The sequence below is a fragment of the Scyliorhinus canicula genome, chromosome 24 (assembly GCF_902713615.1).
Source record: "Scyliorhinus canicula chromosome 24, sScyCan1.1, whole genome shotgun sequence".
NCBI classification, from domain to species: Eukaryota; Metazoa; Chordata; class Chondrichthyes; order Carcharhiniformes; family Scyliorhinidae; genus Scyliorhinus; species Scyliorhinus canicula.
In genome coordinates, this window is record NC_052169.1 from 20,009,313 (window position 1) to 20,024,918 (window position 15,606).

Here is a 15,606-nt window from a genome sequence, read left to right on the forward strand (position 1 = left end):
TTTGTTCCAGTGATTTGAGAGTGGGATGATTGTTCTGTGGATGGAGTGGGGTGGGAGGGATTTCCTGCGTTGACAGTAATCAAAGGCCTTTTTTGTATTTGGCCATCTGCATTATGCAATGGGTCCTCTTGGCTTTGCTTTCATTTCCATTCAATTGACTGACCCGTTTATAAAGTCTTCCCAGACGTACGAAAAGTTCATGCGGTCAGGGTGTTACCGGGCTCTCAGTCCAATTAGTCACATGCAATGTTCGGGGGTGGAATGGTTGAGTAAAACATTCCATAGGGCTTTCACAGCTCAAGAGCCTCAACACTGATGTTGCGTTCCTTCCAGAAACGTGTTAGAGATCACATCAGAGTAAGTAAAGCATGGGTTGGCCAAGTGTGTCACTCTAGCTTTAACGGCAGAGCTAGGAGGACAGCATTTTGATTAACAACAGAATATAGTTCTCCCCCTTAAATCTAATCTCAGATCCTGGTGGACGTTATACAGTAGTTATTTATCACATCACTTCTATCTTCCCTTCCTAATCTAGACACCCACCATGTTATTTTCGGAGGGGATCTAAACTGTGTTATTGATGCAAAGCTGATCGCTCAAGACTTTTGCCCTCTCCACCATTTCCGAGGCTCTTTCCACCTTTGTGACCGGGTTATTTGGCTCTTCCTCCAAGGGACTTTTCCTACTTCTCTCATGTCCAGCACACTTATTCACACATCAACTATTTTTTTTTCCAAGAGCTCTTCTCCCACAGTTAAACCTGCCGAGGCAAGCATCCTAGATAAAGGGAGCTGTAGCAACATGTATGACCGACTGGTAGAAAGGGGCGACACCGTACTGGACGCAACAAGAAAGAAATGGGAGGAGGACCTGGGGATTGAGATAGGGTGGGGACTCTGGAGCGAGGCACTGCATAGGGTCAACTCCACCGCCACGTGCGCAGCTAAACCTGGGGAGAGGGAGGCAAACCGTGGAGGGAAGGGGGGTAGAGGGAGGCGAACCATTGGGGGGGGGGGGGGGGGGGGGGGGGGGGGAAGAGACAGGGAAGCGGGAGCCGGAGGGAGGGCACGGGATGCCAAAACGTGCATGACGTCTCCAGGAGCAGGGAACGAGGAAACTGGAGATGGAGGACGGGAGGAGCGGCAGAAGGGGGAGGCGAGCGTGGGACGGCAGCGAGACCCGTCCGGGAAGGGCGGGCGACAGCAACACACAGCACAGCCAAATATCGCACACTGTGATTTTCTCCCCGGCCCCACAGTCCCCAGTCCCCCCCCCCCCCCCACCCCCCCCCCCCCCCCCCCCCCACCCCCCCCCCCCGCGCAGGCAGTCGCCTACTTATGTGGTGTGGGTAATTTTGCTAGATGTACAGAGCTGCCACTGTCGAGCTGGTGCACAATACCCCACATGTTATTCCATTTCATATGTTATTGTATTTTTTTTAATGTTGGGGTGTGCCCTTCTCCTCTAAATGTGTGTATATATATATATATATATATATATATATATGTGTGTGTTTCTTATTCTGTGTACATAACAGTAATTATACCTTGTTCAAAAAAAATCCCAACAAAAACATTTATAAAAAAGAAACCTGCCGAGTGCTCTGCCGGAGTTATATCAGACCACGCGCCCCACTCCCTTGATCTGGCTCTTACGCCCAAAGCTAAAGGGCGGCCCCTTTGGAGATTTGACACAACCAGACTATCTGACAAGATTTTTGTAAATCTATATCCACCAGTATAGATGTTTTTATCTAAAACAAATCTGATTCCACCACCCCATCTTCATTATGGGAGACTCTCAAGACGGTTCTCCGGGGAAACGTAATTTCTTACAATGCAGAAATGATCAAACAAAGAAAATTATAACAACAAGAACTGGTGGATTCAATTTTAGAAACAGACCGTTAATTTTTCATCGCATCCACCCCCGAGTTAGATGTAGACAGGCGAAAGGTCCGGATTCAATATGACTTGCTTTCCACAAATAAAGCTAAGCGCATGTTACAATGTTCAGGGGGGACTTTTAATGAATAGGGGGACAAAGCTGGCCACCTACTAGCCCACCAGCTCAGGCAACAGTCTGCTTCTCAGTTATCTCCCAGGTATATGAATCCTTCAATAATCTTACTGCTGACTCCTGCGATATTAATTTGACCGTTGCTTCCTTTTATTGTAACCTCTATAAAACTAATCTCCGTCGGATAGTACGGCAATGGATAACTTCCTAAATAACGTGGACATCCCATCTGTAGATGTGGCCAGGAGCATGGACTTGGACAACCCTTTGTGCCTGGAGGAGATAAACTGCATTAAGTTGATGCAAAGTGATAAGGCCCCAGGCCCGGATGGCTTTCTATTAACTTTTATAAAAGTTTTATAACTTTTATAACACACTTAACCCCGCGCCCTTATTACTAAATATGTTTAATGACTCATTACCTCACGGTTCTCTGCCCCCTTGATTGACTCCAAGATTCCATTTTGTTTATTCTCAAAATAAGACAGGGACCCTGAAGAATGTGGCTCATACCGACCTCGCTCGCTTTTAAACGCAGATGTAAAGCAGTTAGCTATGGTACTGGTGTGCTGCTTGGAGCCATGTCTTCCTGATATAACATCGGATGATCAAAACTGGCTTTACTGTAAAGGGACACCATTTATCCTCAAATGTACGTAGTCTTTGAGACATTAAACTTCGCCGACTGCCTTGATCATCACTCAAGTTATTTTCTCTCTGGATGCGGAGAAGGCTTTTCACCAGGTGGAGTGAAATTAAATTAAATGAAATGAAATGAAAATCGCTTATTGACACGAGTAGGCTTCAATGAAGTTACTGTGAAAAGCCCCTAGTCGTCACATTCCGGTGCCTGTTCGGGGAGGCTGGTACGGGAATCGAACCGTGCTGCTGGCCTGCTTGAAAAGTCAGCGATTTAGCCCAGTGAGCTAAACCAGCCCCTGGGATTACCAGTGGGATTATCTGTTGGCAATTGTGGGTACATTTGGATTTGGTCCAAAATTGACTTCATGGATATGCTTTCTTTAAACCTCCCCAACTGCAAGTGTGCACACTAACTCTCTACACTCAAGAGTACCTCCCCTTAGGGGCAACATGGTGGCACAGTGGTTAGCACTGCTGTCTCACAGTGCCGAGGACCTGGGGTCAATCACGGCCCCGGGTCACTGTCCGTGTGGAGTTTGCACATTCCCCCAGTGTCTGAGTGGGTCTCACCCCCACAACCCAAAAAGATGTGCACGGTAGGTGAATTGGCCACCCTAAATTGCCCCTTAATTTGGGGAAAAAATAATTGGGTACTTTTTTTTTCTTCTTAAAAAAAAATGTAGAGTGCTTCCCCTGACCGAGGGGATCCTGCCAACCAGTGCCCTCTGCCCCACTAATCTCTGGCCTGGCAATATAACCCCTGTCAACAGCCTTAAAGTCATCCACACTGCTGAAGGGTATCCTTTGAGCCTGTGTGTCATTATGTGCCCATGACCGCCTATTAAAGATCACTAACACTATTGCCTGTGTTGATGGCATAACAAATAATTTTAGAGCCTTTGGCTCATTCTCTGACGATAATATTGAATATCAAAAAAAGTGAGTGTTTCCCAATAAACTCCAGTCCCAAACAAATCCTCCCAGAGCTTGGCCGTTTCATATACCCGGTGCTGGTTTTCACTACTTAGGTGTGAACATTAAGACTTATTCTCTTGTGGGATGACACAGTGGTTAGCACTGCTGCCTCACACACCAGGAAACCAGGTTCAATTCCAGCCTTGGGTGACTGTATGTGCGGAGTTTGTTCGTTCTCCCCGTGTCTGCGTGGGTTTCCTCCGGGTGCTTTGGTTTCCTCCAACAGTCCAAAGATGTGCAGGTTAGGTAGATTGACCATGCTAAATTGCCCTGAGTGTCCAAAAAGGGTAGGTGGGGTTCCTGGGTTACAGGGATAGGGTGGTGGTGTGGGCTTAAGTGGGGTGCTCTATCCATGGGCCGGTGCAGACTCGATGGGCCGAATGGACTCTTTCTGCACTGTTGGAATTCTAAGGATATCTGAAGATTGCAGCAGTGAGGTGATCTATGATGAGGTTATGTTTGTTGGCGGATCAGGCAGGGCAATGCGCCAGGCAGGAGCTGGAACCTAACCTCAGAAAAGTATCAGTTATCAAGTAGCTCAACTTTAGAGTTGAAGAAAGAGCATCAGCAATTTGCGCACAGAGGGATCCCACTAACAACAATGCGTTAATGGTCAGATTGTCTGTTTAAATTATGCCGGGCATGGGGCTGGTTTAGCACACTGGGCTAAATCGCTGGCTTTTAAAGCAGACCAATGCAGGCCAGCAGCACGGTTCAATTCCCGTACCAGCCTCCCCGAACAGGCGCTGGAATGTGGCGACTAGGGGCTTTTCACAGTAACTTCATTTGAAGCCTACTTGTGGCAATAAGCAATTTTCATTTCATTCCATTCACAAATATTGACAACACACCAGGGAAAGTTCCCCTGCTGTTCTTCAGAACAGAACCATGGGAGCTTCAACAACCACCTGAGAAATTTGAGGGAGCCTTCAGTTTAGTATCTCATGCAAAGGACAGCGTATCTGAGACTGCAGCATCTCTTCAGGACTGTAATGGCACGTCGGCCTGGATTTGAAAGCAAGTGGCCAAAATTTAATTGTGAATTAGCCCACTAAATCTAATCTCCAAATTCGTCAATGCTTGCTGACACCATTTTTGATCGACCAAATTTCCCCCTGGAGCGTGGTAACCTTGAACTATTGTGACAACAAATCAGTGAACTGGTTAAGCTTTTTGCAGAATGGTCATTCATCTCTCCACATTACCAGGACCGCCCATTCTGAGCGAGCTGGAACTGCTGACAAAACAGAAAAAAATCTGTGTGGGGTTATCTCCTTCAGAAGTCAATTAACTTTGCTGCCAATTCTTATCTATTAAAGAGTTTTGCTGCTTAAATAAGGTTGTCACTTATAATCTGGATCAAACACAGTCATGGAATAGCTGAGGTGGCAGGAAATAAAATTAAGTCTTTCGTAAGTCCCAACTACACAGCACTTATTCTCCTCCTCTCCATTATTTAAGTGTTATCCACATATGTACATGCAGTGTCCCCTGGAGGTGTACAAAGTTATGAAGGGCATAGATAGGAAGACACTTTTCCCCTTAGTAGAGGGGTCAATAATCAGAAAGGGTAGATAGGAAGACACGTCTCCCCTTTGTAGAGGACTCGAGAATAAAAAGGTCAACATAACAAATGTAAAAAATCTGCAGATGATTCTAGAGTTAAGCCCAGCCGTTTAATGTGGATTACCCAATAACCTGAAATATTGAAGTGAGCATTCCGACATCACTACTGTTAAATGGCTGCACCTTCTTTGAAGCAAAGCAGAGGTCTGAAAAGATTGATCTTGATGAAGTGATTTACCTCTGGCATGCATTGTCCTATAGGTCCCTTCGATCTCAGTTATTTCCTGCGTTGACGGCTTTTGGCAGTGGCTGCAATCCATAGTCTACCTCGGTGCGGTGTGTACCAGGTCCTGCCCTCTGCCCTAGAAACACACGGCAAACTGGACTTAGAATCGCAGAACAAGTCCCACACAGAATTCAATGTCTATGTATCTTTAGACAGGAATACTCAGCATACAATCACCCAACTAGGCTCGTGCTTGCCTCAAATGTACTAATTAAGACAGACAAATATAGCACGGTGGCACAGTGGTTGGCACGGCTGCCTCACAGTGCCAGAGACCCAGGTTCGATTACGATCTCGGGTGACTGTCTGTGTGAAGTTTGCACATTCTTCCCGTGTCTGCGTGGGTTTCCTCTGGGTGCTCCTGTTTCCTCCCGCAGTCCAAGGATGTGTGGGTTAGGTGGATTGGCCACGCTAAATACCCCCTAGGTGGGATTGTGGAGATGGGGCCTGTGTACGGTGGTGCTCTTTCAGAAGGTTGGTGTGCGGACTAGATGGGCCGAATGGCCTCCTTCTGCACTGTAGGGATTCTCTGATGATTCTATGAATTAAAAACTTGCATTTACGTCAAGCCTTTCACGTCTTCCAAGGCACTGCTGCCTCACGGCGCCGAGGATCCGGGTTCGATCCCGGCTCTGGGTCACTGTCCGTGCGGAGTTTGCACATTCTCCCCGTGTTTGCGTGGGGTTCGCCCCCCCCCACAACCCAAAAAGATGTGCAGGCTAGGTGGATTGGCCACGCTAAATTGCCCCTTAATTGGGAAAAATGAATTGGGTACTCTACATTAATATTAAAGAAAAGAAAATGCTGGAAACACACAGCGTGATCTGTAGAGAGGGAAAGGAGTTAACGTTTCAAGTTAATTACCTTTCATCACTCCCTACGAAAGGTCAATGACCCAAATGTTAACCCTTTATTTCCCCGCAGGTATCAGCAGACAAGCTGAGTTTATCCAGCATTTTCCGTTTTCATTTCAGAGTTCCAGCGTCCGCAGTATTTTGCTTCAGCAGTAGTCACTGTTGTAATGCAGGGCATCAAAACAGTTAGCTTGCAAAGAGCAGAGTCCCAGAAACAGCAAAGGAACAAATGATCAGATAGATAATCTCCTTTTACTGGTCCTGGCTGAGCAATAAATGTTTGCCAGGACATCACTGAGAACGCCCCTACTCTTCTTCCACTAGTTCTATGGAACTTTTACATCCAGCAGAAGATTTCATCTGAAAGATCCAACAATTCTTCAGGGCTGGATTTTAAGTGCCAGTCTAAATTTTCAGTTCACGCCTCTGCAGGGTAGTTTGAAGACATAGCCTTCTGATGCAGAAACAAGATTCCTACCAGGCGGCCACGGCAAATACCGAAGAGGACAGAACGTGTGTCAACCAAAATTCAAATAAGGGAAAAAAATTGAACAGCACTGCCCAAAATTTAGGAGCAGTTGAAAGCACAAATAATGGGAGCCCAAAATATACTTTGATTAAATCAAACAAGATGAATGCAAAATCTAAAGCAATTCTAGCAGCGGATGTTTAATGACCATTATATTTTTCAAGCCATTCATTGCTGATGGTCAAGGTATGCGAGAGCCTTAAAACAACCGCATGACAAAGACCACTGCCCTGAACCCCATTTCCAAGTATACCAATCATTACAGCCTACCATTCAATCACACATTTCTCTCTCCCATTATTCAACATGTTTCTCATCTTCCCAACATGGATTTCAATTTAAATTCAAACGTGTGGCCTTTGGTCCAACAAACCTGATTTACTCAGAGCACTGCCCCCCATTTATCTCATCGTCAAATTGTGGAATGGTACGGATTTGAATATGTAACAGAATTAAGAGGAGGACGTTTTGCCCAGCGTGCCTGCTCTTCGAAAGGGTGATCTAATTGGTGCCACTTCCCTAGTGATCCCTTCCCCATAGGCCTTCCCCTGCCCCAACTCAAGTACTTGTCCAATGTGGTTATGAAATTTAATATTGAATCAGTTTCCACCACCCTTCCAGGCAGTGCAGCCAGATCCCATTAATGCTCTGCATACATGCAGAAAAAACAACTAATCTCCCCATAGCTTCTTTTGACAAATATTTTAAATCTGTCTCCTCTGGTTTTTGGATTTTCTGCCACTGGAAACAGATTCTCTTTATTATTCTGACTGAACATTTCATGATTTTGGACACCTCTATAAATCACCTCTTTAATATTTATCTGCTTTAAAGGAGAACAGCCCCAGTTTTTCCATAGGAACGGCAACGTTTCCAGCACTTTTGGTTCCTATCCTATTTTCCTTAGTCTTTCCATCCAACGGAAGTCTCTTATTCCATTTAATTCTCTCCCTCAATGCCAGTAAAACTAAAGAATTGGTCATGGACTTTAGGAAGCAAAGTACTGTACACACCCTGTCTGCAACAACGGGACCGAGGTGAAGATGGCTGAGTTTCAAATTCCTAGCGTGTGCACATCACCAATTATCTGTCCTGGTCCACTCACGTCAACACTACCACCAAGAAAGCACAACAGCGCCTATACTTCCTAAGGAATCGAAGGAAATTCGACATGTCCACACTGATTCTACCAACCGTTGCAGGTACACCATAAAAGCACCCTATCCGGCTGCATCACAGCCTGGTATGGCAACTGCTCGGCCCAAGACTACAAGAAACTACAGCGAGTTGTGAACACAGCTCAGTCTATCACACAAACCTGCTTCCCATCCATTGACTCCATCTACAGCTCCCGCCTGCCTGGGGAAAGCGGGCAGCATAATCAAAGATCCCTCCCACCCGGCTCACTCACTCTTCCATCGGGCAGGAGATACAATAGTCTGAGAACACGCACGAACAGATTCAAAAACAACTTCTTCCCCGCTGTTACCAGACTCCTAAACGCCGCTCTTATGGATTAACCTGATTAATACTACACCCCTGTATGCTCCACCGATGGTGACGTCTAGGTGTTTACATTCTGTACCTTGTTGCCCCATTATGTATTTTCTTTTCTTGTGTTATGGGAGCGGCATTTTCAGAACCCCAAAATGTATCATGGAGTTAAACCAACCCTTTAATGGATTGTTGCTTGGTCTCCAGGTGTGGTATTACAATTATGGACACGTGGGTTCTTAAACACAAAATAATGTTTATTCCATGAATTCAACTTAACCCTTTTAAATAAACATTGGATCCCTTAACACCCCTTACTTCAAACATAACCCCGAAAATAATACAACACTAAATAATCCCTCAAAATGTTCCTTCAAACCTCCAAAGGATTTAACACCTTTAAACAGAAACACATTGGGTTAAAGGACATTACTATTATGAGTTTAAATCACCCCAAATGATTCAGATATTCTTTCCTGGCAGAGATCACAGCAGATCCAGCTCACTGCAAACACAGACACACCCAAGCTCTTTTCCTCAAAACTGAAACTAAAAGCAGAAGTGAGCTCAACTCAGCTTCCCCCCCACTGTCTGACATCACTTCAGTAATGAGCTGCACCATTTCTTAAAGGTACATTGCTTAAACATCCATTTCTTAAAGGTACTCTCACATGACACTTGTACTAAATGATCTGTTTGAGCTGCAGAAAAATACATTTCACTGTACCTCGGTACACGTGACAATAAACAAATCCAATCCAATAAACAAATCCAATTCTTGTAAACCTCTTCTCCATATAAATGTGCTGTTTAATACTGACATCAGACATTCCTCCTTTAACTTTCCTCTTTCTACTCCCTCTGGACAAAAGTAAGCTGCAAACATTTTGTTTTATAAATTTAAAATACCCAATTCATTTTTTCAATTAAGGGGCCAATTTAGCGTGGTCATACCACCTCCACTGCACATCTTTGGGTGTGGGGGAGAAACCCATGTAAACACAGGGAGAATGTCAAATTCACACGGACAGTGACCCAAGCCGGGATCGAACCTGGAACCTCGGTGCCGTGAGGCAGCAGGGCTAACCCACTGCGCCACCGTGCGCCCCTGTAAGCTGCAAACATAAAGAGAATAAAGGAAAAACAAAGGAAGCTTAGAACAGTTCTGCAGGCTCAATACTCCGAAAACCAGAGGAGGGGCAGCACGGTGGCGCAGTGGTTAGCATTGCTGCCTCATGGCGCCGAGATCCCAGGTTTATCCGGCCCTGGTCACGTTCCGTGTAGAGTTTGCACATTCTCCCCGTGTTTGCGTGGGTTTCGCCCCCACAACCCAAAGATCTGCAGGGTAGTTGGATTGGCCATGCTACATCGCCCCTTAATTGGAAAAAATAAGTGTCTACTCTAAATTTATTATTTTTTTAAAAGAGATAATTTGCTGTTCAAATGAAGTAAAGGAAACAGGCTAGGAAATAAGGGGTTAAACAGCTTGCTCATTTTTTAAAAAGGACTAGGGAGGCGCAGTGGTTAGCACTGCTGCCTCAAGGCACCGAGAACCCGGGTTCAATCGCGGCCCCCGGGTCACTGTCCGTGTGGAGTTTGCACATTCTCCCCGTGTCTGCGTGGGTCTCACCCCCACAACCCATTTCATCTGGGCCTTGTGATTTATCCACTTTCAGAGATGTTTAAACGCCTGAATTCTTCCTCTTTCACACTGTTTTGTTCATCCAAACTTCACGCTCTTCCTCTCTAATTGCAGTGTCTGTATTGTCCCTCTCTTTCGTGCAAACACACACAAATATTCATTAAAGAACTATAACAATGTCCTCTGCTTCTACACATAGGTTATCCTTTTGGTCCCTCATCACCCTATTCTTTCTTTGGTTGTCTACTTGCTCTTTTTGTATATATTGAAAATCTTTGGGTCTTGCTTGAATTTACTTTACAACGTCTTTTTCATGCTCTTTCTTTGCGCGTGTACGTGGGTTTCCTCCGGGTGCTCCGGTTTCCTCACACAGTCCAAAGATGTGCAGGTTAGGTGGATTGGCCATGATAAATTGCCCATAGTGTCCAAAATTGCCCTTAGTGTTGGGTGGGGTTACTGGGTTATGGGGATAGTGTGGAGGTGTTGACCTGGGTAGGTTCCAAGAGCCGGTGCAGACTCGATGGGCCGAATGGCCAACTTCTGCACTGTAAATTCTATGATAATCTATGACAGATCCATTTGCAAGGCACTCCATCAGCTAGACATTTAGGTGCAAAAATAGACTCAGAAGGGCGGGCCACATGGGCAGCACGGTGGCACAGTGGTTAGCATTGCTGCCTACGGTGCTGAGGACCCGGGTTCGAATCCCGGCCCTGGGTCACTGTCCGTGTGGAGTTTGCACATTCTCCCCGTGCCTGCGTGGGTTTCGCCCCCACAACCCAAAGATGTGCAGGTTAGGTGAATTGGCCACGCTAAATTGCCCCTTAATTGGAAAAAATAATTGGGTACTCTAAAAAAAATTTTTAAAATTAAAAAAAAAGGGCGGCCACACGGGAAAATGAATCCAGGAGAAGATGGCCTGAACAAGGTTTCGAATTGGCGGTCCGTTTGCGGCTATTGGATTACGTGGCAAGTAATACTTCAATAAAAGCATCCTTGCCTTTTGAGAGTCTGCAAAATCCCATCGAATTTAAATCCCCTCTGCCTCCTCAATGTCATTTTCATATCAGTAAGTAGCAATGTCAAGGTCAAGCTTCAGCTAATGCTACATTGAATATTGACATCTTGTGAAGTGCATTAAGCACCACTTACCTCTTGATGCCACTGACAAGGAGCGAAGCCCAGGGTTGGTGCATACTGAGGCACATCCCTGCATCAGCCATCTCCAACAGCTCTCGGTCCTGGATCCGCAAACGATCCCTCTGAGAGGACACATCGTGTACTCTGCTCTGTGACCGGGGGTTGCCTCCTCTCCTATGGCTGCCTGCACCAGTCAGTTCCACATACTGCAGAAAAAGCATAACGTTTGAGCACTAATCTGTACTCCAGACACAGAGTGTTATGGGCCAGGGATTAGAGAACCCCAAAGTGTATCATGGAGTTCACCTGACCCACAACTTTAAATAGATTGTGGTATGGGGAGCACATGGCCCACTCTACAGGTGTGGTACAGCAGAAATAGAAAAGTATTTTTTAAGCAAACCATGTTATTCTATGAACTCAAGTTAACCTTTTTAAAACATACAGTGAACATCTTAGCAACCATTAATTCAAATACACCCCCAAAGAATACAACACTAAGTAATCCTTAATAACTTCCCAAACAACATCCAGAAGACAAAAGAAACACCTTTTAACAGAAGCACATCAGGTTTACATTCACTACCGAGAACATTTATAATTCTGAAGTCACCAAATGATCAAGAGATAGTCTTTTGATGGCAGAGAGAACAGCAGTACACCTGCTTGGTCTGGCTTCAGCTCCAACACTGACAACGAAACTAAAACACACCCTGCAGCAAACAGCCTAAAATGAAAGTAAAAAGCTGACAGAGAGCCCAACTCCACCCACACTCTGATATCACTGATAAACACCCATTCTTAAAGGTACATTTGAAAATGAAAAATGAAAATGCTTATTGTCACGAGTAGGCTTCAATGAAGTTACTGTGAAAAGTCCCTAGTCGCCACATTCCGGCGCCTGTCCGGGGAGGCTGGTACGAGAATCGGACCGTGCTGCTGGCCTGCTTGGTCTGTTTTAAAAGCCAGCGATTTAGCCCAGTGTGCTAAACCAGCCCCATAAAACACCCACTTCTTAAAGGTACTCTCACATGGCAAGAGAGACACAGACACAGAGATATAAACATGGAATTCAACAAAAGAACAGAGAAATTACAGCGCGGAAGACAAACCCAATTTTCAAATACTTATTCAATTCCCATTTTTGTTTATTTAAAAATTTAGATTAACCAATTATTTTTTTATTTTTTATTTTTTTTTTTCCAATTAAGGGGCAATTTAGCGTGGCCAATCCACCTACTCTGCACATTTTTGGGTTGTGGGGGCGGAAAACCCACGCAGACACGGGGAGAAGTGCCAAATCCACACGGACAGTGACCCAGAGCCGGGATCGAACCTGGGACCTCAGCGCCGTGAGGCGGTTGTGCTAACCACTAGGCCACCGTGCTGCCACCATTTTTGTTTTTAATTCACTCTCAGAATCTGGACACTGCTGGTAAATTGTTGCCTTCCCCATTCGCCCTTGGGGAGGGTGGCAGTTACGGCCTCCTTGATATAACCGAGTGGTCTGTTGGGCCTTTTCAGAGGTCAGTTAAGAGCCAACCACGTTGTTGTGGGTCTGGAATCAAATGCTGGCTACTGGGAAAGACTGCAATTTCCTACCCTAAAGGGCTTTAGTGAACCAAATGGGTTTTGTACAGCAATCTGGTAGTTCCCTGTTCACTTTTAAATGCCATTAGTGTTTTAAACAATTTTTTTATTTAAATCGATTGAATTTAAATGCCTCTTGGCAGTATCGAAACTCGTCACCAGATTATTCGTCCAGGCCTTTGGGTTACTAGACCAGAAACATATAACATAACCTCTCTGCTATTATACGAAGGTGTAAAATGACATTTTAGTCACAGTTGCCATTTGTGTTAAAGCATTCCACATGCTGTATATAAACAATTCTTCCAGCAAAATCCATGCCAAAGTCCCAGATTAAACTTCACCAACCAGCTGGAGAAGCTTTTACTGTCTACCCTTTCAAATAGGCTCATTATTTTGAGTACCTCTATTCGGTTTTCTCTCTCCCTTGAAGGGTATTCTGTTAAAAAGCCCATCTTTTCCCCATGCACAAGAACACAGGAACAGGAGTAAGCCATTCAGCCCCTCGAGCCTGTCCTGCCATTCAATGAGATTGTGGCTGATCTGTGGCCTAACTCCATACACCTGCCTTTGGCCCATATCCCTTCATACCTATGCTTAACAAAAATGTATCTGTCTCAGATTTTAAAAGGAACAACCGACTCCAGCATCAATTGCCGTTTGTGGAAGCGAGTTCCAAACCTCTGCCATTCTTGTGTGGATGGGTTTTGTAACATCTCTCCTGAACGGTCTGGCGCTAATTTTTAGGCTATGCCACCTAGATCTGAGATCTCCAACCAGTGGAAAGAGTTTATCTTTATCTACCCTCGGGCAGCACGGTGGTGCAGTGGTTAGCACTGCTGCCTCACAGCGCTGAGGACCAGAGTTCAATTCCGGACCCCAAGTCACTGTCTGTGTGGTTTTGCACATTCTCCCCGTGTCTGCGTGGGTCTCACCCCCACCAACCCAAAAAAGATGTGCAGGGTAGGTGGATTGGCCACGCTAACTTGTCCCTTAATTGGAAAAATAGAATTGGGTACTCTAATTTTTTTTTTTAAATCATCAAGTAATCTCTGACTTCTGGAGGAAAACAGGCTTAATTAGTAGTTTTTCCTCATAACTCAACCCTGAAGTCCAGTTATCATTCTTGTAAACCTACATTGCACTCCCTTCAAGGCAATATCCTTCTAACAGTGTGGTGCCCACATCTGCTCACAGTGACTCCAAGTGGGGTTTTGTAAAGCTGGAGCACGACATGTGGTCCTCATATTCCAGCCCATGAGATATAAGGCCAGCAATCCCATTAGCCTTCTTGATTACTTTCTGCACTTGTTCATGGCATTTTAACGATTACAATCTCTAGTCCCTATGATTCTGAAGAACCTTGGCTTTGCGCTTGCAATGGTCTTTACAGCTTTCTTATAATGGTGGACCTAAAACTGCGACTGTAGCCTAGCTAATGCCTTGCACAGATTCTACATTCCGCGATTTTACATTCAATACACCCCGAATCCCGTTGCCTTTGCGACTACTGCCACGTTCTTACTTTCAAAAGATCCATTGATGTACACCATCTATCTGCACGATGCCCATTTATTTCCAGGCACCTCACTTTGGCAAGGGTGTGGGTTTATGAGGGGTACAGACAAGAACGACCAAAGTTCTTACAGGTCCGAGGGATTACTGTCATACTGTTAGCTGGGGCTATTCTACTCCGAGCATAGAAGACCAAGAGGGGATTTGATGGAAGTGTTTAAATGACTCCGGATTGAGATAAAGCAAATAAAGAGAAATGGTTTCCAGTAGCTCTGGGGCCAATAGCCAGAGGGCACAGATTTAAGGTGATAGGCAAAAGAGCAGCAGGACAATGGTTAGGATTTGGAAGGCACTGCTGATAGAGAAGATCTCAAAGGAACTGGGTAGCTAGCGAAACAAGAAAAGAAAATCCCAGTGACATGAGAAAAGAGTGGAATGACTAAATGGATTCTCTCTTTGAGAGTGCCAATACAGACTCAAAGGGCCTCCTTTTGTCCTGTAATATCTATGATTCGTGTTTCTCTTCACTCTACTCTGATGAGAATCTTTCTCATCACGAAGATAAAGCCTTGAACTGTGTGTGTAAGCCATGTTGGCGTAATATGGTTGTTGGTTGGGGGGGGGGGGCTGCGGAGTCTGCACGTTCTCCCCGTGTCTGCGTGGGTTTTTCTCCGGGTACTCCGGTTTTGTCCACAGTCCAAGATGTGCAGGTTAGGTGGATCGGCCATGCTAAATTGTCCTCAGTGCCCAAAAAGTTGGGTGGGGTTACGAGGCTAGAGTGATGGTGTGGGGGGCTTGGGTTGGGTGCTCTTTCAAGGGCCGGTGCAGACTCGACTGGGCCAGACTGGCCTCCTTCTGCACTGCAAATTCTATGATCACAGGTACTATGGGCCGCACAGTCCTTTTTGTGCTGTATCATTCAATCATCTTGATATGCTTAGCCAGATCCAGGGATATGAAAATTGTTCAAAAAATAAAGGCAATATGTTCTGATACTGCTGCAGATCGATCCTATCCACAATCAAATGTGGAATTTTAACCAAAATTAACCAAAAGAATCCCTCACATCTCATGGGCGGCAGGGTAGCACAGTGGTTAGCATTGTTGCTTGACAGCTCCTGGGTCCCAGGTTAGAGTCCCAGCTTGGGTCACTGTCTGTGCGGAGTCTGCACGTTCCCCCAATGCTGCGTGGGTTTCCTCCGGGTGCTCCTGTTTCCTCCCACAAGTCCCGAAAGATTCGCTGTTAGGTAATTCGGACATTCTGAATTCTCTCCGTGTACCCGAACAGGCGCCGGAATGTGGGGCTAGGGGGCTTTTCACAGTAACTTCATTGCAGTGTTAATGCAAGCCTACT

At 45.4% G+C, this 15,606-nt stretch overlaps 1 protein-coding gene across 1 annotated transcript in view; it reads right to left on the reverse strand.

The window, feature by feature from the left end:
• trip4 (thyroid hormone receptor interactor 4) overlaps window positions 1–15,606 on the reverse strand; it is a 114,258-nt gene that overhangs the window by 70,518 nt on the left and 28,134 nt on the right. The window contains 3 exon segments of the mRNA XM_038784240.1: window positions 5,441–5,500; window positions 5,503–5,564; window positions 11,160–11,353. Of these exon segments, the coding sequence (XP_038640168.1) occupies window positions 5,441–5,500; window positions 5,503–5,564; window positions 11,160–11,353 (316 nt within the window).